The 24,597-nt window shown below is 38.1% G+C and overlaps 1 protein-coding gene and 1 long non-coding RNA gene across 3 annotated transcripts; both read right to left on the bottom strand.

Annotated features, from left to right (window-relative positions):
• Window positions 1-454: 454 nt before the first annotated feature.
• On the bottom strand, window positions 455-23,285 carry LOC114150687 (signal transducer and activator of transcription 5B-like). Of its 2 annotated transcripts, none has more exons than XM_028027286.1 (19): window positions 22,987-23,285; window positions 20,197-20,365; window positions 19,887-20,043; window positions 18,791-18,880; window positions 18,445-18,622; window positions 15,985-16,115; window positions 15,186-15,337; window positions 14,549-14,704; window positions 13,714-13,893; window positions 12,654-12,741; window positions 9,476-9,598; window positions 9,176-9,268; window positions 8,464-8,670; window positions 7,960-8,054; window positions 7,634-7,776; window positions 6,131-6,286; window positions 5,968-6,019; window positions 5,038-5,142; window positions 455-4,101 (listed from the first exon to the last, which is right to left on the bottom strand). In XM_028027286.1, the coding sequence occupies exons 2-19, from the start codon at window positions 20,322-20,324 to the stop codon at window positions 3,978-3,980; spliced, it is 2,358 nt and encodes a 785-aa protein (XP_027883087.1). In that variant the 5' UTR covers window positions 20,325-20,365; window positions 22,987-23,285; the 3' UTR covers window positions 455-3,977. The 2 variants fall into 2 exon arrangements, with proteins under 2 accessions (XP_027883087.1, XP_027883088.1); XM_028027287.1 differs by having other exon boundaries at window positions 20,197-20,332.
• LOC114150690 (uncharacterized) lies at window positions 10,461-12,241 on the bottom strand. Its single transcript, XR_003596811.1, has 2 exons — window positions 11,548-12,241; window positions 10,461-11,286 (listed from the first exon to the last, which is right to left on the bottom strand). It is a non-coding gene; the product is annotated as an uncharacterized LOC114150690 (long non-coding RNA).
• Window positions 23,286-24,597: the final 1,312 nt, after the last annotated feature.

Raw genomic sequence — 24,597 nt, 5'->3', positions numbered from 1 at the left:
AGATACTAAACCATGCAGAGTTATGTGATTGTTGGAGTTTGAGGGTTGTGTGCAGTACCATAGCTGGTGGACTGAGAGCTCAGAGGCTGTTCCTGCTGCAGCCACTGAGATCATCAAACTTCTTTCCATTTTGTATTTTCTCCATGTTACCCTGAACATGCCGACAGTAAAACCTAGTGATGGCAACAACCTGCTGTGCAGGATTAATGGAGTTAATTACAGGACTACCTGCTCCACCTAGCTGAGCTAGAGCTTTTTTGTTGGGAACAAAAAAGGGCAAAAATGTACAATCTCAGCTTCTTATTGGTAAATAATTTTGATGTGTTCATTTCAATCCACTTTACAGTTCTATCATTTCTGTTTATGACAAAATCCCAAATAAAAATATAGAATGTTGTAGTTTGAAGATAAGAAATCTTATGTCCATCGGTTACACAAAAGATTCACTAAAAAGGTATTTTGATGATTTTATTTTAACATGGCATAGTAGAAAACAGCATGGTATCACATTCTTCGGTATTCTATTGAAAAGTAAGTACAAAAACAAAGTCAATTCATCGCAGAAGAAAAAGTTGATCAGAAATAAAAATTAATGAATACACACTATGTACCTAGCAACCAAGAGTATCAATCTGAGAGATGCACTAAAAGGTAAACATCAGATGTATATCAGCGTCAAAACAAAAGTACCTAAAATATTTCAGACACATTAAGGAAAACTCTTTCAACACATAGTTTATGTTTAAACCTTACAGACAGAATTCACATGGCAGAACACAACTAGAGATTTAAAGCTGATTGAGGAACAGTAATAGTTCTGTTCAGACACAGTTAGAACTCCACTTGAAGGACTGAGATTATTTACTGCACAGTAGAGCTCATTTCTCCAGGGTCAATAGCTACCATAAGGATTTCAGATAAGAATGTTTTTCTTGTAATTTTATTCATTAACCAACTGTGACTACTTATTTCCTCTAATCTGTGACACCTTCTCTTAGCTCTTGAGGTAAAATGTGAGGCTGTACAGACAACTAGCTGGGTGTGGTCTGATTCCACATTTCAAAAGTGCGGCTGGCTCATTTTGTTGTAATCAGAGGTGCCGATCACTGATCGCTGATTGTAGTTTCGGGCTGATCACTGATCACCTGACCTGCTGATTCCAATTTTTGTCTGAGAAGTTGCTAAAAATGTTGCGAAGTGGAGTGACTACTGTCAACTGAGCATGTGCAGAAATGACCTGGTGGGCGGGGCTTTCACTCAGCCCTGACATCAGAGCAGAAAAGCAGAGTGGCTGATTTTCAGACTTTTGCAGAGGTGGGTAAGATCAGTGGATAAGATCAGCTTCTCCTGCAAGTATCGATCAATCTCCCAACATTAAGGAACTCCAGGTTGATTTATCAGTCCAGCCAGTTTTAACAAGCTTCCTCCTCCAGTTAAAGTTTTAAAAATGAGAATTTAATTACCCTTTGTCATAATAACCCTAAACAAGTATTTTCTATGTAAGAGTTTTATTAATGTTCTAACCATTTTGCCTCTAATAAATTCTCTGTTACAGCATGTTTGTGCACAGGAAATGTTTTTGCAAGTCTGCCAGCTCCAACACATAAAAAGGCACTTTAAGACTTTATTTCACCTTGTTAGGACACATTAGTTAGTGTAAATGTGGGTGTTCAAGACGAAGGTTTTAGGATTAAACTCTGCTTCGTTCTAGTGACACCCAGCTGTCTGCTTCACGTTGCATAAAACAGCTCTATATGAAATTAAAAACACTAGCTGAATTTCGAACTCAAAGCAAAAACAACAAAAACTTAACAGTAAAATCTCATTATTTTACATGTTTCAGCACCTCAAGTCAACATGATGCAAGGCAGTACGGTGGAACAGATGCACTGCAAGGAAAAATACATCTCAAGACATTCAATTACATTTTTAACACTTAAAGTTAGACTATGTAACTTCTGAGGAAGGAAACAAAAAGATCTACAGAAATCTAACCTTTGTATCCTATATTCTTCAGGAAACCTAGAAGCAGCTACTGACACCGTTTGTGTTATGTAGCAACTAACCAGCTCAGCTCAGAGTCAAAACTACAACCAGGACCTGCAGATGATTTAAAGTGATGCAGTTCACACAAATGTGCAGACAGTACATAAAACACATAAATGTGTTGAGTGGTAAAGACACTGAAGTTCTCTGTCACTAGAACCTACAACTGTGTGGCAGAGCACTTCTGCACAGACACTCTCCTCTTCTTGGGTCTCCTTTTATATTAACTGATTTTATTATCCCTTTGTTGTGTTTGGAGCTGCAAAAACACAGCTGGGGCTGAAAACAAAGCAATGGGAAGAGAGCTGTCAGTTCCAATCTCATCACTGCAGGCTCTGGTGCAAAACATGCATTCAGAATTTATCCGTAGAAAAGCGCTCCTATGTCAAATCCTACATTTCCAGAGGACAGCATAGAGAATCATCTAACCTGTGTGAAGGCACTAGTCAAATATTTTAGTATTTAAGCGTTTGGCTTGTTGCAAGTGGCAGTCTCTTCTTTCCTACACATTGCAGCACCTGTTTGAGGCAGAGGGGGGCAGTGTTTCACTCGTTTTACATTGGAACCCTGATATTCCAGGATTATTATGTTTTCTTTTAAAGCACAAAATTAAGGAAACGTGTTTGATCAATTATGTCTTTGTTGTAGCAATGCCTCTTGGCTATGCGTTTGTTGGAAAGCCTGTTCATTTCCCTCAACATGGAGACACATTTGTCAGAAAAACTCATCAGTGTCGATCTGCAGAGTTCAGTTTGCTGGTTCCACCAAAGAAAACCCAGTGAAACCCTCTCTGCCAACGCCAGGCAGCTCATTCTGATGATTCTGGATTGGAGCCGTTTGTTGGATTAGATATTGAAAAGGATAAAGTCAAACACGCATGTTTCCTACATGTCATCTTTGTGTTAATATTAATGCCATCTCATATTTCATACAAACAGGTTTCTCTTCAGAAGGGTTAGAAAAAGAAAGAAATTAGAATCTGTTTTTTTCCTGTAAGTTCAACAACCATTCCAATTTATTTGGACCAAACTGATTAATAATTGGTTTGAATCAGCCATAAAGTTGAAGTCACAGACAGATGAAAAAAACTGCAGCTGGTCTGATGGTTGACACTTTTTGTAAAGTCAAAATTACTGGGGCGCAGTGGTGGCGCAGGGCAAAGAACGACCCACGTATTAAGGCCATAATCCTCATGGCAGTAGTCGCAGGTTCGATTCCCAGCCAGGCGACATTTGCTGCATGTCTTCCCCCTCTCTCATTACCCTCTTTTCTGTCCAACTACTTTCAGATAAAGGGCACTAAAGCCAATAAAACCTTTTTTAAAAAGTTGGAAATTACAATCAACAATAAGTGACATGTTAACTAAACGTGTCTCTAAGTACCATTTGTGTTGAAGGCCCCTGGTGTTTAGCAAGAAGTTACATAGTATCCAAGTTTTTCTCTCTTTAAAGTTTTTAGACAATATGTAATGACAGATTTTTATTGCTAATAGAAAATAGATTAATTTTTTAGTACTTATTCACAGATAACTATACAATCATTTCTGGACAAGCTTTTTTCTCCCCAGTTAAAATGTTTCCTCATGTCTTGCAGGTTCATCAGCTACACATGAACTTACTGTACAGCTTCTACTGAAAATTACTGCATGCCTAACCTTTTTATAAAAAAAATACCATCAAGCAAATTTAGATGAGAGAAACTCTGGTGAGCATGAGAGGATATCAGCCAGCAACTATAGCTCTATATTCTCCTCATATGGACAAGCATAACTAAATGCTAAAACCGAACTGTGAAGTGGATTGAGGTGTCGATCAAGCTGACTCTTCTCTATTATTGCCCGTCAGGATTTTTGGGAGTGAGTGTTAAAAAGACAAAAAAACAACCAAACATAGAAACAACACAAAGGTGTGCAGCGGCTTCACGTTTCAGGTTCAGGACTGCTGACTGCTCCACTGGTTGGCCATGGGCCTGCGAAGCAACTCCTCCACATGACGGGCAACATCCATCGTGTCCTCCAGGTTGAAGTCTCCCTCCGGATCCAGCAAGTTGTCACTACTGGCCACACAACAGAGGCAGAAGTTAGGAGGTCAATGAAGCACGGGAAGTCAGGAATCATTCTGTTTACTGAATGATTGCACCGTAAACTCACTGGCCGCTTTATTATACACGGCAGCAACTTGATGCATTTAAGCATCTAGATGGACAAACGTTTTCTGCACCTTGTTGAACCCAAGAACCAATCAGGCATTAGCAAGGTGTAGCAAATAGGGAAGCACCAACACTGCTATCGGCTTACAGTAAACACTTTAACATACTGGATCGGACCAATAAATAAAGTTGCAGAATGTAAGTTTAATAAGAAAATATGTTTTTTACTTCAACTTTCGCTGTGTTGTGACAGTAAGACACATGATCTGCCTCCTCCCTGTGGTTCCACTGCAGAAATACACCACTGTCTGTCAGAAACAACCAATCAGAGCCAGGGGGAGGGCCTTAGCGCAGTCAATAACACCAGTGTATGATATTTACATATCTATCAAATATTTATATCAGTGCATACCTAATATCAAAATTTTTTTATGTGAATTTTATTTTGTATGCCTGCTATTTTGTATATCATTTTAAAGATGCAGCTCAAACTAAAATGTTTCATAATTTTACAACCAATGATTGGTTGTTGCCTCTTAATTGTATCAAGGACCTTAAATCATTCATTTTCATGCTGTTATGCATATACTGAGAGCAATAGAGCTAATGCTCTTAAGGCTCATACTTGGACCAATAAGAAATTCAATTGCTTGATTTTGCTTTGGTGTACAAAACTCACAAAATATTTGCTTTCATCTGTTCATAAGAAAATAATTTTGAACACAAAATGCAGCAAAGGAGTGCTGCAATCCAATTGTTCCAGGTTTGATTGTAAACTGTACATAAGGTGCCAGTGTAACTAAACAGCAGACGAGCTTATGAAGAACACCACTGTGTCTTTACATGGAGGAGTAGACACCAAAGTTGTTGGAATGGCTCCCAGAGGACGAAGCTGTCTGGTCCATGAATACAACTCCAGTGGCGGGTTCAGGTTTTGGGGTGGTGAATCTACCAGAGACATGGAAACGTCTTCAGTAATAAGAACAATAAATAAAAACAGAAGAATTGCAACATTAAGATTTACAGATTGACTCAGTGAATCAGAGATTCACAGTTTCAAAATCCCAAATATGTCCAACCCTGAGTAAGACACTGAACAGAGCCGTGTGTCTTTGGCCTCATAGATTCTGTTTCACAATATGAAGCAGTCTAAACAATCACAGAAAATAAAACATCATGCACACGACTAAAGGAACCTGAGAGCAGGTAACATTATGTAATCTGTTTTATTCTCTCTCTAGAAGTTAAACCTAGCTCTGGTATTCTAGAAGTGAAGGGGGAATCAGCTGACCTACTGCTGCCAGTACCTTCACCATCATCCTATGTATAAGGGAGAGCTGCAGAGTTAACAGGACCATGCAGTCCACTGCTGCTACATGCTCCGAAACATTTAGGTTTGAATGAAAAAGCAACAACAACAAAAAAAGTCAATCTTTAAGAGGAAAGACATTTCCAGACCCTTGAGAATGAAAACATATAAAATACTACAAGAATGGCTGAAAAATGATATTTATGTTATGGGCTTTTGTAGTACAGTGGTTCATTTTCCATTTTACTGTAAAGTTAGTTTTAAATAATCTTGTCCTTGTTCTGTAGATACTGCATGAGTTTTTCTGTTTAGTTTATGACATGCATTTTAATATCCATTAGACGACAGTGCTGTAGCAGAACAGCACCGTCACAATCTGAGTTTTATGGATTAACTTTTGGGATTTAATACAACACTTTGATACTTGCTAACAATAACTGTCAGATATTATGGAATCAACTTACTCTGGTACAACTTGTTTGATTTGCGGTTTAACGTATCCATCCACTGGTTTCGCTGGAAGATAAATAACCCCCTTTAGGTTTACAGCACCACTTCCAGTCATACTGATGAAACCCTTTAAAAAGTGTGTGCTGATGATCAAAACTAAGCAGTCGGTACACATACAGAGTGGAGGGGTGTAGTACTTGGCGAAGACCTCGTCCTTGGCCCGGTCAGGGTAAAGAAACAGAAGATGATTCAAGTCACTTATGCGGTCAGCTAGGGAGCGAATGGAGAAGTCCTTCGTTGTGTAAGGCAGCAGATTCCAGACCAGCCTTTCACCTACACAATTACATCAAAGATGACAATGCTAGATTCAGTAAGGATTGGTTTCTGACTGGGGCTACCAAAACCACCATACACACTAATCGACCAATAGGAAGACGTATAAAGCCTTCCTATTGGTAATAAAATATTCCAGGTGTTTATAGGATGCTGTTCAAGCCACTGAAGGAGTTACTGCTGTCATTAACCCTTTACTTTCTCATCTCTGTGTTTTAGTGTGCATGTTCTGTCTTCTCAAACCTCCAGTCGCCCAGGACTGATGGCTGAGCACACTGAGCTAGGTTCTGCTTCTGCTGGAACTTTCTTCCTGTTAAACAGGACTTCTCTGGACTTCAGATACATAAATGCTCAATATGATGAACTGTTGCAAATTAAATAACTGAGTTCCCTTGGATAGAAAACTTTTTCAATTTGAATAATAAACTGAACTTGACTGCATTGTCTTATAATTGGGACTAAACTAGAATCTATGTTATGGACTCTGAACCTGTCTGCATGATTGAACTGAATGCACTATATGTTTTTGCAAATAAATAAGATTTTATTCTGTTCAGTGCCTAAAGATGATAATTTTTTGACAGGTGTATTAATAACTGATGTGAACTGAAAACTGTAGCCTGTGGTTTGTGTTATCTTATTAAAATCTAAGGTGTTTTAAAGTCTCTCCTTCTAGTTCCTGAACATTGGTCTGTTTTGGTTTTAGGCTCTTATGCATTATACTGTTAACTGTAGGCTACCTGGCTAAATGTTTTAGCAGATTACTTTGTGACCTGGTTATTCTGTAGTGTCTGCATAGCCGAGTTATTGGAAGAAGTGTTCATATATATTTTGAATTATGTGTTTTTGATTGGGTTTTCTGCAGATATTCCTCTCGTCTAACGTACTTTTTCAAACAGAATAGCCAAACTGCAGCTGTGTTTTGAACTAAACTGGTTGTCCTGCTGTTGGAAGGGATGCAAAGTCTAAGGCTACATTCACACAGCAGGTCTTGATGCTCATTTAAAAGGTTTTGGTGAAATCCAATTTTTTTGTGTGGTCGTTCATACAATTAGTCAATCCCAATAGTTGCTTTGCTTTCAGAAGTAATAACTTCGGCTCCATCCACGAACGGATTTTGAAGTTTATTCAGCAATGGGAGCCAACAGTATTGTGACAGAATTCTTACATAACATCATAAACATAATTTTCAGCCTTTGTTTATGTTATAATTTACTGGCTTCTTCTGTTGAAGAGTTATGATGCATGTCTCACGTCAATGACAAACATTATTACATCGATTAAGAATATTGTAATATTCAACTTACATGTCATCCAGTGCAATACTGCCGAATTAGTTTTTTTTACCTTGTTTGTTGGGATTTTCAGCCACCCAGGCAATAGTGATGCCTCCGATCTCAGAGTCACTGAAGCGCAGCAGGAAGGTGCCGTTGGGTTTAGACAGCAGCATGTCCTGAGCCTGCTGCTTGTTCACAAACCCAAGAATAGCCCTGAAATCACAGCCATGGGGGAAATTAACTTAGCTGTCTTTTTTCTGGGTCAAACATTAAAAAGTGTGAAACTTTCAATAAATGCAGACAGTGACAAAAATAGACTAATAATGCACCATTTTAAATTTACATTAAAAAAACAAACAGTTTTTTTTTCCCAAAAAGGGTCACATAATTCATTACCCATCATTCCAATGAGGTTTCAGGTGTTTCTTCATGAGTTCTACTACGCCATCAAACCACTGCCAAAAGGTAAAGTTGCGTCCAGGCAAGTTTTCCTGTTAAATCACATCAAAAAATCTGTCAATTTGTTTCCAGAAGTTACTGAAAAATTCTGAAACCAGAGCTGATTGTAACAACACAGCAAGTTGGTTAATATAAAATGCCTAAGTATTATGTAGCACAGCTTTAACAAATACAACTAACAGTGACAGAGAAGTCAAGTTGTCATGTTCCTCAAATATACTTGCTCTACTATCAACTTCATTAGAGTAAATGGCTCTGATACACTAACTGCTGCAAAGGTCTATAACAACGAGGAGCTGCTACTATTTAAAGTTTCCCCACTGCAAATAATTAAGCTTCGGTTCCTGTGACATTTTATTGGTATTCATTTAGTCTCAGTTAGGAACAGTCACATTCACCTGCTTGGAGAAAAGCTTAAATGAGAAAATGAGCCGGCCTCACCCGGTTGAACTGGGCCCAGGAAATGGTCATGTTACGGTAATCCTCAGGGTTATTACTGCTGTTTGAAAACGCTTTCTGTGCCAGGAAGACCAGGTTATCTTCCGTCAGGCCACGCCCACTGTGCATTTCTGCCTTGTACTTCATATCAAGGGCTTCACATAGCTGGGTCCACAGCACTTTGTCAGGGACAAGGAACGGCACTCTTCCCTAGTGAAGGAAAAGGTGAAAGAACAGTGTTAATAAAAGTATAGCTAGCTAAGGCAGGGCAGGGATTCCTTTAATTTACTACTATTTTTTACACTACTTTTATTTTGTCTATTTTAGATCATAAACAGCCAAATCCTTTCTTAGTTTAGAGCATTTAATTGTTGCAAGTTAAAACTAAAAACATGTATTGTGTTTAATATAAGGACAATTTGAGCTTCTTAGCCATTAAAATGAATAACTAGAAATCTGTTGGTACATTCTTACTTTAAACACCTTATTTTAACTTCATCTGAAGACAGACATTTACATTTTCCTCTGTGCTGACTTCTTAGAAGCATTAGAAGAAAAAAAACCTGAAAGCATTTTAGAAGAAATTAAAACAATTACAATGATTACCATAATATAAAAAGCTGCATTAAACATTACTCTGGTGTTTACTTGTGTGTATATATATATATATATATATACATATATATATATACACTTTTAAGGACAAGTATCTTACTGGCTCAGCAAAGGCGTTGTCCCACAGGACTGTTGCCGTGGCGTTATTGTCCTGACTGCCATGGACAATCACAACGACCGGTAAAGACAGAGTCTGCAGGTCAAACATAAAACATTAAAGTCAACAGGTAAACAAAAGCATTCTGAAATTATTTGAATTTGCACAATTACAAAACAGAATTTCATTGCTATGATGGGTTAGGCTTGAACAGAACCATAGAACAGTACTTTTACTGGACTGTTTTCAGGGTTCTGATAGCAAAAAATAAATCAAATCTTTTAAGGCTTCCATGTGAATGACCTTGACATGAAACACCAGCTCGTTTCCTCCAATGCTGAACTGGGACTCAAACAGAATTGTAAACTTCTCCTCTGTCACAGACTCGGCACCTCGACGATCCGAACGCTTAATTCGCTTCAGTGACTGTGAAAGAACAAACAAGCAACATATTAGACATGAAGCACTTCACCACAACAAGCAGAATGGTAAATGTGTAACTTTTTAAAACCAAAAGCTGCCACACAGACAGAAAGGGGATCAAATCCCTGAACTGGCTGAGGTTTTGGGATTCACTGAACTTTGAGCTTTAAAGCTAAAGAAATGACCAACACATACAGACTGGATCACTTTGTCAAAATGATCCAAACTGTACACTACAGTAGTGTTTTACATTATGTATGAAGTGATCAAAATTTAGGAAATCAATACTTATTATTAGGGATCCACAACAGATTGACATCAACAAAGGTATAGAGCTTTGGAACCACAGTTACTGCGTATGACGTTTACGTCTTGCTCTGCGCCATCTTTAAAGGCCACAGACCAAAACAAACTTTATTCCGGCGTTTTCAATGAGTTACCAACTGCAGTGAAGTTGTTTTCAAGTTGGATATTGGATATCTGCGCTCCGCAGAGTAAGGGGTTTTTAGCTCAAGGTTGGACCGATTTATGAACGCTAATTCCGGCCAGCTGTTCTCTAACGCTCCTCCCTCCTCAAGCGCTCGGAGGTTCGGTGACCGTCAGTTTCCGAACCAAACACTCCTGTAAATAAATGCCTTGCCTTGTGACCAACTGATACAAAAAAGTGGCAATTTATGCTGTTACACAAGGCACACAATCCTCTATTAAAATTTTAAGTCAATTCAATATTTTAAATAATTTTTATGTTTTTTTCAATAGCTTCCAAATCGTTGCCCCATTAACTCATAATCAGTGTGAAATTGTTCTTTTAGACTGTACAGATGAAGCACACATCTTTATTACATTCTGACCCCTTTTTCTTTTTACTAATTTTATATTTAAAAAATGTATTTTTTAAATGTTTATAAAATGTATTACCTCAGATGATCATCACATTTGTTACCTGTAATGTTCAATTACATAAAATTCTAGGACAGGATCTATTTCATTACATGTTCACTACTTACCTGAATTATGTTAAATACAACAAATATTTACTTAAAGTGTGATCTATTTCATAACATTTACTTGTCACATTTATTGTTCACTCTGAATTGTTTAATTACACATTAAATGTTTAAAGATGGGCTCTTTCATCTGGTTTTGATTGTTTACATTTAATGTTTACTGGAAAATGTCTGATTATGTAATTGTTTACTTTAATCACATAAAATGTTTATTTAAAAATATAATCTTTCATTACATGCATATTTATTACCTGAAATATTTTAAATATCAATTTTTTACTTAAAATGTGATTCATTTCATCAACTGTTTACATGCAACTTGAAGAGCTTGAATCAAACGTTTCATGAATGTTTTACCACATTAAATGATTAAATGACAGAAAACAGACACTTCCAACTGAACACATATTTCAACGCCAATGGTTCATGTTCCTCTTCAGAGGGTGCAGCCTTGCTGAGCTTCTCTCCTGGGGTTTCCTCCTCAGCCTCTCCAACTTGCTCCTCTTCTACAGCCTCCGCTGCTGTGTTTTCATTATTTACCTCTTCTGGGGTAAATAATGAAAACACAGTCTCTGTAACTTGTTGATCCACCGTAGTTTTGCTGTATCACCTCTTTAATTTACGTGCATGTCGGTCCGATGTTGTGGCGTTTACCTCGCCTTACCATTTCAAAGGTCGGTTTGCCTTTAAGAGGACATATCAGAACACACATCAGTATTAATGTGGTAAATTTGATAACACTAGTAAAATAGTTTACTTCACAATAATGGAATAACCTCGATGTCCACTGACAAAACTCGGACTATGCTACATAAAAAATAGAAGTCCAACCTAAACAAGGTTGACCCACTTAAATGAACTCAACTAACTGAACATGAGTGACCCAGACAAAATCATAGCAAAACATTATGACACAACAACAACAAAGCAAATTTAGACACTCACCAGAATGGACATGTCTGGAGCAAACTTGTAGATATCTTGGGATGTTGGAGAACGTAATATCAGGACGTCTCACCGCTGATACCCAGGATATTCGTCTCCTTTTCGTTAGCTCAGATAACTTAGCCCCCTCACGTTGTTTACAGGCAGGAAAACAGTGAAACGAAAGTCCGTTTTCCATCTTTTTACCGTTTCGGTTGTCACTAGACATTACATCCAATAACGCAGCAAGTTCGAACCATTGATAAATCATTTTAAGTAACTTAGATTAAAAATATCTTTGAGACAGTCGTTTTTTGTCGGTTATGTTTATGGCCCCTGAAGATGGCGCTCATATCCCCACGTCTAGAGCAGTGACGTCACGTTCCAACGCTCTATTAGTCGATGTTAGTAATTTTTTTCACACATCAGTATCTGTTCGATATGTGAAACTGGGCCGATATTAAAACTGACGTTTATTTCCATCTTGTTGCCATTTGTGTTTCTGGATGTGGATGTGTGGCTCTTTGGTCATGTAACAGTAAAGCAGTACAGGTTTGTAGGGAGTTTAACTGAAGCACAGTACAAATGTGTGTTTTTTCATGGTGTTGAAAGCTGAGGGAAATATATACAGCTCTGGTAAAAATGAAGAGACCACTTCAAATGATCAGTTTCTATGATTTTACTTTTTATAGTTATATGTTTGAGTAAAATGAACATTGTTCTTTTATTCTCTGATCTACTGACATGTCTCTGAAATTCCAAGCAAAAAATGTGTATTTATTAGCAGAAAATGGGAAATGGTCAAAATAACAAAAAAGATTAACTGCTTTCAGACATCAAATAATGCAAAGTAAACAAGTTCATATTCATTTAGAAACAACAATAATGTTTTAACTCAGGAAGAGTTCAGAAATCAATATGTAGGAGGTTTAAAATGGGGTTCAGTGCAGTGGGCTCTTAAGTTTTTCCAGAGCTTTATATAAATGTGACATCTGTAAATCTTGGTTATCGGCCATAAAAGCAATACTAATATTGGATATCGATATCAGCACAGATTCTCATATTGGTGGATCCCTTGTGATTCTATAAGTAAAAAAAGGCAGACTGAGTGCAGTAAAACAGTTTACCATGTTCCGGAAGTGTGCACTCAGAGTGCCTGTGGCCTGATGGTACTCCATGACACAGTTGTTGTTAAGGATTTCTCCACTGCTTTCACTGTCAAGGGGAAAGACAAGCAGACAGACATTCATTTCTCTATATTGTCCCTTTAAGAAAAAAGTTAAACTAAAACTAGCTCAATTACATTTGATCCAAGCCTAATTCAAGTTAATTATAACAATAAAACATCTTACATAATAATGACCTTTAAAATGATGTCAAGATGAGAAACATAAAATCTCATTTCAGCTCATACCCAAGGCAGGATTTCCCCCAGGAAACCTAAGACCGGTGGGTGGTATGGCGCAGTCTTGCATCATGACTGAGCTCAAAATGTTTAAAGTTGACGGGAAATTTGAAAATATCACTAGGTAATTATGTGTTATTGGAAGACATTATTAAAGATACATAACCAAAAACTCTTAAGTTTAAAAAACGCAAACAAAAAAAACATAGAATAAATATATATTTTTTGCACTTCATCTTAATTAAAGTGTCTACATTTTTTTATTCTTTTATCTTTGACTTGTCACTTTATTTTTTGAAGTTGTTAGTGTGTAGAATGCTAAAGACAGGCAGTAGTTGTAGAGTTCAGGTGAATTAAAACGTCTCAGTCTGTGTTCACATACTGACTATACTATGTTGTCACTGTGAAACTGTGAAATGTTTCACCTAAGAAACTCTTTAACCCGTCTTTGCAATCACCGTTACTGCTGTATAAAAAAACTTAAAGTAAATAAAGAAACAATGCTTAGCCTGGTGGGGGCACAACTGAAGCCTGTTGGCCCTCCAGGCTTATGATGCACTGGAGGAGACCCCACCCAGGGTTAGCAGAAAGCAGTCTTTTCACCAGGGCAGCTATTTGTCTCAACTCATGGAATGTATCAATTACTGTACATCTATATTAACCACAACTAAAGCTGTAATGTTTTATTTGAAAAAATCTGAAATATTTGCCTTTTCTTATCCAATAAAATGTCTGGTGGAGGTTTTGAATGAGACAAGTTTCCATCCAGCTAAGCTCCTCACCTGTGTGTGCTTTCATTCTTCAACAAAGCTTTGGCTTGCTGCTCACTAACAATGACAGCCTTGACCTGCGGTGGGTTCATGTGGACATTGAGCTTCCCCCCCACTAGAAGACGGACTGTAGCTGCGAACTTCGTCTGAGTCTTTAACACCTGGGGCGGCTGCTTTTCAATGATGAAGGTGCTGAAAAACAGAAACACAGTAACATGTTGATCAGCAGTTTACAGCTGACTGATGATCAGAGTATGGATTAAGAGAACATCGATGAGAGATTATTCACTGCACCAGAAGAAAAGTTAAATGGGGGAAAAAAAAAAAATTTGTAGTAGAGTTGTCACCATCCTAATAATTTATACCATTTTTAATATTGCAGCAGTATTTTTTTGTTAAAGAAATGGTTCTTTGTGGTAAAGAGAAAAAGTACAATTAATTCCAATAAGACAACATTTTAACTTTCTTAATTAGGGCAAAACTAATAAAACTGAGCTCTTGTTTAGAAAGATATATAAATATTAATATCTTGGCAAGTGTAACGTCTCTTGTTAAATCCCCAAAATATAAAACAATATACCAGTATAATGTTAATATTCCTAATATACAGTTTAACATTCAGTATGTTGGTGCATGTCGGCTGTATGAGCGACATGCACCACACATGTCGCACCGCTCAGTTGTGGAAAACAATTTGATCTTTTTAGGACTGCTTGGGAAAGATTTAAAGAGAAAAAAAAAAAATCGGATTGATCCAAATACACATTGCACATATAAATGAGATCTGTTGAAAGTCCCTATATGACTTTAGGTGTTCAATATGGAGAAATAAGTGGCAGAGTTTTACCTTGTGACCAGGGCAGAGATGATGTCAGTAATGTCAGAGTTGAGTTTGGTGAGCAGCTCTTCTATTGAACCAGGCAAAGGGAGCTGCTGGGTAAGATGCTCACAGCGCCGAATCTGCTGTCGGTTCTGCCAAATCAGGTCCGCCAGCTTCTCGCACCTTTACAAGACAGAAAAAGGAGAAATACCTCACAAAGGTTTATTCACAAAATAAAATGAATGTCTATAACATGCAATTTTTTTAAATTCAATATGAGAATAAGAATGTGTCCCTCCAGGATTTCGTGATTGTTTTTGCAATCAAAATCACTGATTATGTGGTGCTACTTTAGAAATATTTGTAAGAATTTAGCAATAAATTCTTCATATAGATCATGGACTTTGACCGCAAGTAAAGCTGAGACAAATGCACGGTAGAAGTTAGAAATGCTGCCACCTGCAGGTGGGAGTTAGAATCACTTTAAAGCAAAGTTTTTGACAATTTTTGCTTCAAATTTACATTAAATTCACAATTACTCAGTAGCACAAAAAATGCAAGGATCTGATGATATTGCATGAATTTCCTTGATCACAGAATTGCAAAAAAAAAAAAAAGAAAAGAAAGAAAAAGCTTGAGGGAACAAAATCTGTCCAGGTTTTACCAGGACTGCAGAACGTCCAGTCCGCCCTCATGAGGACCCCCGTTGCCAGCCAGCTGCTGTCTCCTCTTCCACTGAATGAGTTCCTCGTCCAGGATCAGAGTCTGCTGTTTCCTCAGTAAACCCAGAGTCTTCTGGTGCTGATCTGCCAGGTCCTACCAGCAGAGAATCATCTGTGTAAACCTGACTTCATAAGCTCACAGCAAACAAACTCTGGTCCAATGAAAATGTCACGTTTGAACACATCCTCTGTCTCAGCCACAGTCACAGTCCAACAACATGCACCGACACGTCGACCTGGTAAGCTGTGGAAAACTATATGAGCTTTTCAGGACTGGTTGGAAAAGATTTCCAGGAATTATTTCAAAACCATTAGCAAAGCTCTAGATCCAGTTAGCAGAACTTGAGCAGATCTTCTGAAAAATTAAACATTGCGAAACTGAGCATTTTAATAAATCAAAACCTAAGACTCATTTTAAACAGACATTGTTTGTCATGTCTTGTAGTTTCCTAAGAGCAGCTCCCTCTGAACGTCTGTAACAGCCAGAAGGTTCGAGTAAAGCTGCCTCATTGCTACCTCCTTTTTAAGGATCTAGTGCTTACAGTGAGCCCTGATGGATGTTGTAGGAAACTGAGATCAAAGACAACACCCAGCGTGTATGAGAAGCCTGGCGGGTCACCAGGCTTTACCTACGCTCCCACCAGGCTACTGACACTTTTTGTGCAAACAGCAACTGTGTTTTGCAAAACACTGATAAGCATGGGGAACATAAGACTAATAATAAGTAGTGTGTATTCATACAAGCCTGTATTTCTGTAGTGTGCTGGCCTCTCTGGCGAGCCAGGTCTCCACAGTGGCCCTCTTGCTCTGCAGGGTGGCTTCCCGCTGCGTTCGCTCTGCTAGGGGGACTGAAGACAAGCTGCTCAGCTGGGCTGGCACATGGAAGGGCAGACAGCATGCAGGATGTTAGAAACCCACCCTGGTGCGTACCTCAGAGAAAAGACCATGACAATGCTCTGGTGACACTAAACCAGCCGGTCATTGCAGTAAAGCCTATCTGAGCCATTTCATGCATTGCAAGACACAAAGGCTGTGTACTAAATCGAGATAGAATTGATAATGAAAGCAATGTTTGCTCTCTGTTTGCGATTAATTGATTTCATGCATTAAATCAGTTAATCTCCTGATGGATGAAAAAAAGCTCAATAATTTCCATGTGCATGATTTACAGTTTTTCCTCTTTCCACCAAAATCTGGATGACTGGCGTCTCTATCTGGTGTTTTGGTCTCACTTAGTTTTTTTTTGAAGGACACTTTTGTTTACAGAGACTTTATAATTCATTTTATTTGTAGTTTCTGTTTTGTTTGCTTATTCTGGATATTTAAAATGTTGTTAACACTTTAATTGACTGGTTGTGACTAAGACTGTCATGACACCGTCATAAACATGACACCTGTCATGAACAAGAGTAAGTCTTCATGAATATTTATGACTGTCGTCATAAAGTGTCATTCGGTAAATCATGACAATTTTAATACAAAGTTGACATTATTCAAATTGTCTTCGTTATGACAACTTGTCATTAACCAAGAGATCATGATCTGACATAACTTTGTTATAAAAGTATTACTGATTAAACTTTAGCTTTAATAACATTAAGCTACATAATTTTTAAAGTTTAATCAGTAATACTTTTATAACAAAGTTATGTCAGATCATGATCTCTTGGTTAATGACAAGTTGTCATAACGAAGACAATTTGAATAATGTCAACTTTGTATTAAAATTGTCATGATTTACCGAATGACACTTTATGACGACAGTCATAAATATTCATGAAGACTTACTCTTGTTCATGACAGGTGTCATGTTTATGACGGTGTCATGACAGTCTTAGTCACAACCAGTCAATTAAAGTGTTACCAAAATGTCTTTCAGTCTCAGTGTTAAACGTACATTAGAATTTAAAGTTTATTGAATTTTGAGAATGTGTTCATGCATTATTATGAAAGTACCATTATTTGAAAATTATCTGAAAAAAAAAAAACCAACAAAAAAAACCCAATTTCATCATTTATCGCAATAACTTCTGGAACAATTTAACGTCAAGCAAAATGTGTTACTGTGACAGGCCCAGTATGAAGACATATTTCAAAATATTAGAACACCCAATGACAGCCTGCATGTTTAACATACTGTATTTGACATTTTAATAACCAGTTCAATTATATCAATACTGGGAAGTTCTAGTAATATACCAAATATAATTAAGATGGTAGAAAATACCTTTGAAATTCTATTCTAACATTCAATAAAAATGCATTCTCTGAAGCAAAAAAAATTAAAATAAAATAAAAATAGGACACCCTTAAATCACACCACCCTCATTTCAGGTGAGAACTTTCCGTCTCCACATTTTAGAGGAGGTTTGCTCTGTTCAAGTCTCAGACATTTAGTTCAGCGCTATGGACTGTGAAAGTGAGAGTGAGCATGATGGTGAGATATAAGAACCAATTGAAACCTTCAGGGAATAGATTACAGATAGCAGCTCCTGAGTCCGGTAAAGGTTTTAGAAAGTTCTCAAAGGAAATTAAAATCAGTCATTCCACTGTACAGAAAGTAGTCTGTAAGTGGAGGACATCCTAAACACCTGCCATCATGTCCAGATCTGAGATCAGACCTCAAAATGCTAAAAGACAACAATATTATAGTTTATCACAATAACTTACAAAAACTCTAAACTATTATAACAAAGCCATAACCTCTAGTTGCTGTTGAAAGTCCATGTCTGTCCAATCAGAAGAGACTGAACAAGTTTCACCTTCCTGGGTTTTGTGCAAAGAGGAAACTTTTACTGTCTGAGACAAACATGAAGGTCACCAGAGAGAACGCAGACAAAGACCAGAACTTCTGAAGTCATGAGTCTAAATGAAAGCATGTGGACACAAAACAGAGGACATGTTTGACATAAATCAAACACAGGAATCCAGGAAGAGAACCTCATACCAACTATGAAGCATGGAGGTGGATGTGTCATGCTTTGGGGATATTTGTTATAGAAAGACCTGACAAGAGTATCAGACGGTGTCTAAGGAAAATGTCAATAAAAACACTAACTCTAGGGTTTAGTGGGCACGTTGCTCTGATTTTTCCCTCAGGAAGGGAAAACACAAGAAATGAAAGTCAGAGTAAATATCTGGTTTGAAAATGTTCATTATTGAGGTTTGTTTCACCAAGTTTTCTTTGTACGACAGTCTCACCCTGGATGCGCAGGTTTTCCTGGTACTGGATGATGAAGTATTCCTGACTGTGCTGCAGCTTCCTCAGCTCGTTCTCTGTCTCTTGTGTTGCTAGGCGCAGCTCTTCAAAAGCTTGGTTGATCTGTTGATGTCGCTGGGACAGCGTGTCCATGGCCTGCCCACCGCTCCCAGAGCTCGCCTGCACACCGAACCATTAGGAAACGTACTTTCAATTTTGACGGCAACAATTACAACCGACAATGTGTTATTGTTCTTAGTTTTATTGCTCTGCTGCAGGCTGGGAAGTAATTTTTTTCACAAATGTCAGCTTATGATTAAAAAACAAACAAAAAAAACAACAACTTACATTTGTTGCTTCTTGAACTAGTCTCTGCTCTGACTGCAGGATGTGCTTAATGCAGCGCACCAATTCAAAAGGACAGCGGTCATAAGTGCTCTGCAGACAAAAAATGATTCCATGTGGTTAAAACTCAGCATTTAATGTCACTTTAACTCACATGACACAACTGTACTTCTCTGGCACAATGCAACAGCACCATCCAACACCAACATTTACAGTTCACTGGCACCTGGGGGGCTGCTGATGTCAATGTGAGGATCCCTATAGATGCATGCATTTCAGAAGTTTGTTGTTCTGGAACAGGCAGGAATGTGTCAACACAATGCCAAGAAGGAAAGATGTCTGCAGTGACCATAGAGAAGTAAGTGTTGAAACTCCTCAATCTGGGAAGGGTTATCATTTCTAAACCTGTTAAAATCCAATCATTCCACACAAAGAAAACATCTTCACACGTGACAAAGAATTCAAATGCTCATCAGGAGAGGATGTGCCAGGAAGTTTACACAGAGGCCTAACTGGAAAAAAACTAACTCAAGAGCTACCGTATTTTCTTAAGTAGCTCCTGTTATTTTATTTAAAGTTATTTAAAATAAAATTATTTTCCATAATTTCTAAGTTAAATATTTCATTTTGACTTCTTTTGTAGAGCTATGAATTAGTGATCCTGGTGAACTCTTATCCATTTTTACATGTCAGATTTGACAAGTTACTTTAAATAAACTACGTATATACCCACCAACACTGTAGTTCAGTACACTAAACAAATCCATAATATTTACACTAAAAGTGTTTGCGGCGTAACCTTTGAAGTCATGTATAAGATTATTTTCCCTAGATTTCCAAATGAACATGTTATCTCACAGTGTATGATCAGTACTTTTCCTTGCTTTATGTCTCTAGGCAATACCTGAAAAGCAAAGCCACCTGAGGAATCCTGAAAATCCAGTTTTGTGCTTACCGTCAGACTCCTGGCCCTACGCTGAAAGTAGTAAAAGGATCTCAGCACACACGCTGAGGGATGCAGGTAGCACAGCTAAAGAACACACGCACTTAAAATGAATGAACCAACAACACACCCAACCACAGGGGCTCCAACAGCTACCTTGAACTGGCTGGCTAAATGCCCCAGCTTGATCTTGAGAAGAAAGCCATCCTCTCCTCCCTGAATCTGGGCTTTTTTCTGCAACTCTGCCACCAGGTTGTCAAGCAGATGCTTAGCTTTAGTCTCTTCTCCTGGGTTATCCAAATCCACAGAGTCCCTAAGAAACAAATACTTTATTAGATCTAAAGCACTGAAAAGGACAACACAATTTCCATTCATTGTGAAAAAAAGGGAGAAACATTTCAACAAAACTATGTAACCTATTTGCTTAGATCACAGAGACAGAATCCAGCACAGGTTTGCTGCATACCAAGGCTGGCTTTCAATCCACTGGGCCAGGTAGTGTCGCACCTCGATGGGGAAATGCTGACCGTACAGCGCCTGCATCTGATGCAATGCGTCACCCTGAAGCTGTTGGGCCTGAATCCACATCGCCATGGTGCAACCTGTGGAACCAAGACGCAAATCGGAAAAGAGGCCTGGAAAACAAGGTTTATAAACAGTTAAAACTGAAAACCATTCAGAACACCGAGAATGAGACTGCGTGAAAGAACAACAGCTGTGATGTGTGTTCAAGAAAGGTTAGCATGTTTGCTTCCAGTTAAGTGAAGCGATTTAAATTCTGCAATAAAGAGGAGAACTAAGTGCATGCAGACTTTAACTAGCCATTTATATGACTTAGCAGAAGATCAAAGCTTCAACGCTGTTGTTGGTCTTGTTAAGTTACTTTGAACTGTTGTAAAAGTCAGAAGAAGAAGAAGTCAGCCACTCCCTAAAAAATAGGGGTGCACCGATTGCAGTTTTCTGCCGATAACTGACCTTTAAGAAGCCTAACCTGGTGGTTCTGGCCCACACTGATTTTTTTGGTCTGAAAAGTCGCTAACTATACCAACAAAGTCTCTAAGTTGGCAACAGCGAGGTGACTGTTAGCAGCGCTCGCACAGACGGGTCTTGTTGGGCGGGTCTGTCAGTCAGCCCTCTCTCACATCACAGCAAAAAACCGGGACAATGGCTGACTTTCAGGCCTTTGCAGAGGTAGTAAGACCGGTTTCACATGTAGTATCACCTGATCACCCAAAATTAAGAAAATCAGGGACGTTTTATTGGCTGGTCGATTTATAGTAGCATCCCCACTAAAAGCTCCTGTGATTGGACAGCTGAGGAGAGGAGCAGACGCTGAGCCTGTCAGATACTTTAGCATTCTTGTTATCATTAGGAGTGGGCTGTGTGGTAAAACTTAAACTTACTTCTACCTTTCTGTAGATGTAAATATACTTCTACATACTTGCATAAAACTTTGTTTTGCCAGAATAAAAGCATACAATATAAAAGGTACATATATGTTTATCATCTACACATCTTCTGCTTATGCAAGATCCTGTTGAGTGTGTGTATGTATCCATGTGTGTGTGTATTACTATTACTTAAAGTGTGTGCAATTTCCAAATCCTTCCATCACTTTGCTACTAAAACAAAAAAAGTATTATTGTCCCACTCCATGCTATTTTCCAGGGGAGTCCTGAACTGCTATCAGCCAAGAAACGGGTACAGGGTTACCAGCCAGGAACTAAAAAATATATATAAGCACACTATAGAGTCACTCTGCTCCAGCATTTAGTCTGCCCCAACATTTCTATCCAGCAGCTCTTGCATCCTGCAGGCAGATTTAATAAGAAATGGATACGTTTTTTTCATATTGTTGTTGACTATTGTTTTCTGAGTAATATTACTTCATCAAGACATTCCTACATTCCACACTATAAAGTCAGTAATAAAAGTATGAATGATTCATGCTGATGTATCGGGTCAGTACACATTATTATATATATGATATATCGGTATCATCCAATACGCAAAGCTGCAATATTGGTAAGATAAAAAGTTGTAACTGGATATCTCTACTTATTCTATTATATGGAGCCCTCTATGGGACATGGTTTTTCTTTTTTCCCCTTTTGGATTACCTCGTAAAACTTTTGCGTTACCTCGCAACAGGTTTTCCGTTTTCTCGCAATAATGTACTAATCAGTTCATGTGGCATAATTGAATACTGCAAGCCTTTCTTCATCATATTTTCTGCTATAATATAAGGTTTTCATGAGGTTTTTCCATCTATCTTAGTATGTTGTTGTGAAATATCTGAAGTTCTATATTTTTTTCTTTAGGACAGAAATGCACCACAAACCTATGATATAAAACACAAACTTTCCAAAAGTAGGAAAGAAAAAAAATACATCCAAACTATATCTGAACTATTATCGCAGAGTAATAAGTCATCTGACAGTTTTGTGTTGATAGTCTGAATGGTTAAAAGGCTGTTTTCGTGCAGTTCGATCTCAGCCTTACACAGACAGACATAAACATTCAGTGAATAAATCGATTTTCAAACAATTATTTGCACCAAAGAGTTAAGAATGAACAGGTTTTCACTGAGGCTCTTTAAATGTGTATATATTTGAAATTTTAAATCGACATTCGTCACTGTTTACGAAATAGACCAGCAAATATTGTAGTAAGCATATTGCGAGGTAACGCAAAAGAAAAAAAATGTTCCCCATGTCCCGTGGAGGGCTCCGTACTATTGATATAAGAGTTCATTAGGTACAACAGAAACACAAAAAGCACAATACATCAAAGTTATGCGACAGGTTATAATGATATAGATTGAGACTTTGTTTCGCCTACTTTAGATTAGTCAGCAAAAACATTAACCCGTCAAAGTGTATCAAGGTGAATAAAAAGTGCATTGTTGGCTTTATGGTAGTGTGAGAAGGTTTCATCGGTTCTCATGTGGAACTTCCAGGTAGGAAAAGCCAGTTTGCCTGGAAGTTAAAGACACCGTAGCTTCTAAGCGGTACAGTCCACCGATACGGGCGCAGAAAGCAGAAGTTCTCTGGAGAGAACGCCTTTGTGTCCCGCTATAATAATGTGTACAAGGCGAACGACACAGTAGTGGAGTTCTATTCAATAAGTTACTTTTAAAGCGGTACGCCAGCTAGCTATTGGTAAGCTATCCCGTTAGCTAGCAGAGTGAGGAACAAACAAAACTTCACTTCATGCTCCAAACGCAAGCGTTTCACTTCCTGAGGCCTTCACTCACCTTTGTGGAGGCTGCAGCTCCCCAGTGAACGCCACACACGAGAGGTAAAGGTTCAGCTTAGCCTGTCATGCTGAAAGCTTTTCCCTCAACATTACTTATGATTCTGCTAAGCAGACTGTTGCTGAAATCCGCTCCGTCACCAATTAATATAATGCAGTCAATTTACGAGTTCAGACTTCAAACTGCAAATCTCGCTAAATCTCGCTCTGATAGATTGGTGTTGGCGGCGTGTTCGTGTGACTGAGAGTTTGACGTTTGTATTTTGCTGCGCACCGAGCTATTTCCGGGTGTATTGTTGAAGCTACAGACGGTCTCAGAAAGTCCCACCTCTTCCTACCTACAGGGGCGTCAGACGGCCTGACACCAGGTGTGTCTAAAACCTGCGTGTTTCCTGCTGACCTGCTGGATATACACCATATTATTCATTTTTTTCATGACTGATATAACAACGTGTCTCCCAATAATTATAGAAACTCAGTAAGTTTGGCATGTAGCAAGAGCACTCTAATCCTTTTCCATATTGACATTGTTTTACAATTATAATTTTGTTTATTTAACGTATGTGATGTTTGTATAAAGAAATACACTGGATTGGAGTTGATGTCGCTTTACTAGTCAAGTCATACAGCGACACATGGCTACAATCCGTCTCTGGATGTTATCTGTTCTCTATAACACACGTGCGCACTGGAACAGTTTTTCTCCTGGTGAGTTCACTGACAGTCTGTAACATAAATGTATTAGCGCCGCTGTATACATTATAACATCTGGAGCGTGTTTTTTATTCCTCTCAAGTTTTTTCTCATTTTAATCTGATATTTTTTCCAATTAAAAAAAAGGAATTCTGACATTTTAATATCAGAATTCTTTTCTTTTTTTCAGTGTCCATGATCCTTTCATTCTGTTGTAGAATTTTGATGAAAAAACAGCCGAAACCGGCATTTATTATATATTTAACAACACTAGTTAAGAGCCACTGTGGCTCCAGAGTCATAGCTTGCAGCTCCCTGGTGGTGAATTTTTGATGAGGTTTTTTTTGGTTGATGTTTTCTTCACTCTTCATGGCGGAGTTGTTGGACAGACTAGCCACACCCTCATCCTGATGAGCCAACTGTAAATATGGATTACATCAGGATGCTTCACTGGTGGAACATCACCAGCACCCTTCTTTCTGCAGAGAAATGGTTTCCACATTCTGGACATTGAGATGGATGATCCATGAGGAAAATGACTTTGCTCCAGTCTGCAGTAGTCTCCTCATTAGAGTGATTTCACATGGTAATATATGGTGTTAAGAAACCTTTTAAATCTAATTAAACTCTTCATAAGGACATTGTTTTATTCACTGAGGGAGTCTTTTTGACTTCAAAATTTGCCAATTAAAATAAAATATTAAATATTATATAAATATTATTAAAATATTATTTTAATAGTTAGTCCTTTTTACAACTGTTGAACCCATTTTGCATTCACTGCTTCCAAAGCAAATCTTACTGTTTTAAATCACAGAACTAACAGAAACAAAGCGGGGACACGTTTCCCCACTAGGTTTGCGGGTTCATATAGTTGATTATAGATCTTCCGAAATGGCTTTTTAATTTTTTACCTTCA

Source organism: Xiphophorus couchianus, chromosome 9 (assembly GCF_001444195.1).
Source record: "Xiphophorus couchianus chromosome 9, X_couchianus-1.0, whole genome shotgun sequence".
NCBI lineage: Eukaryota > Metazoa > Chordata > Actinopteri > Cyprinodontiformes > Poeciliidae > Xiphophorus > Xiphophorus couchianus.
Note: the sequence above shows the minus strand (reverse complement) of the source record. Positions and strands in the feature narration are given on the sequence as shown.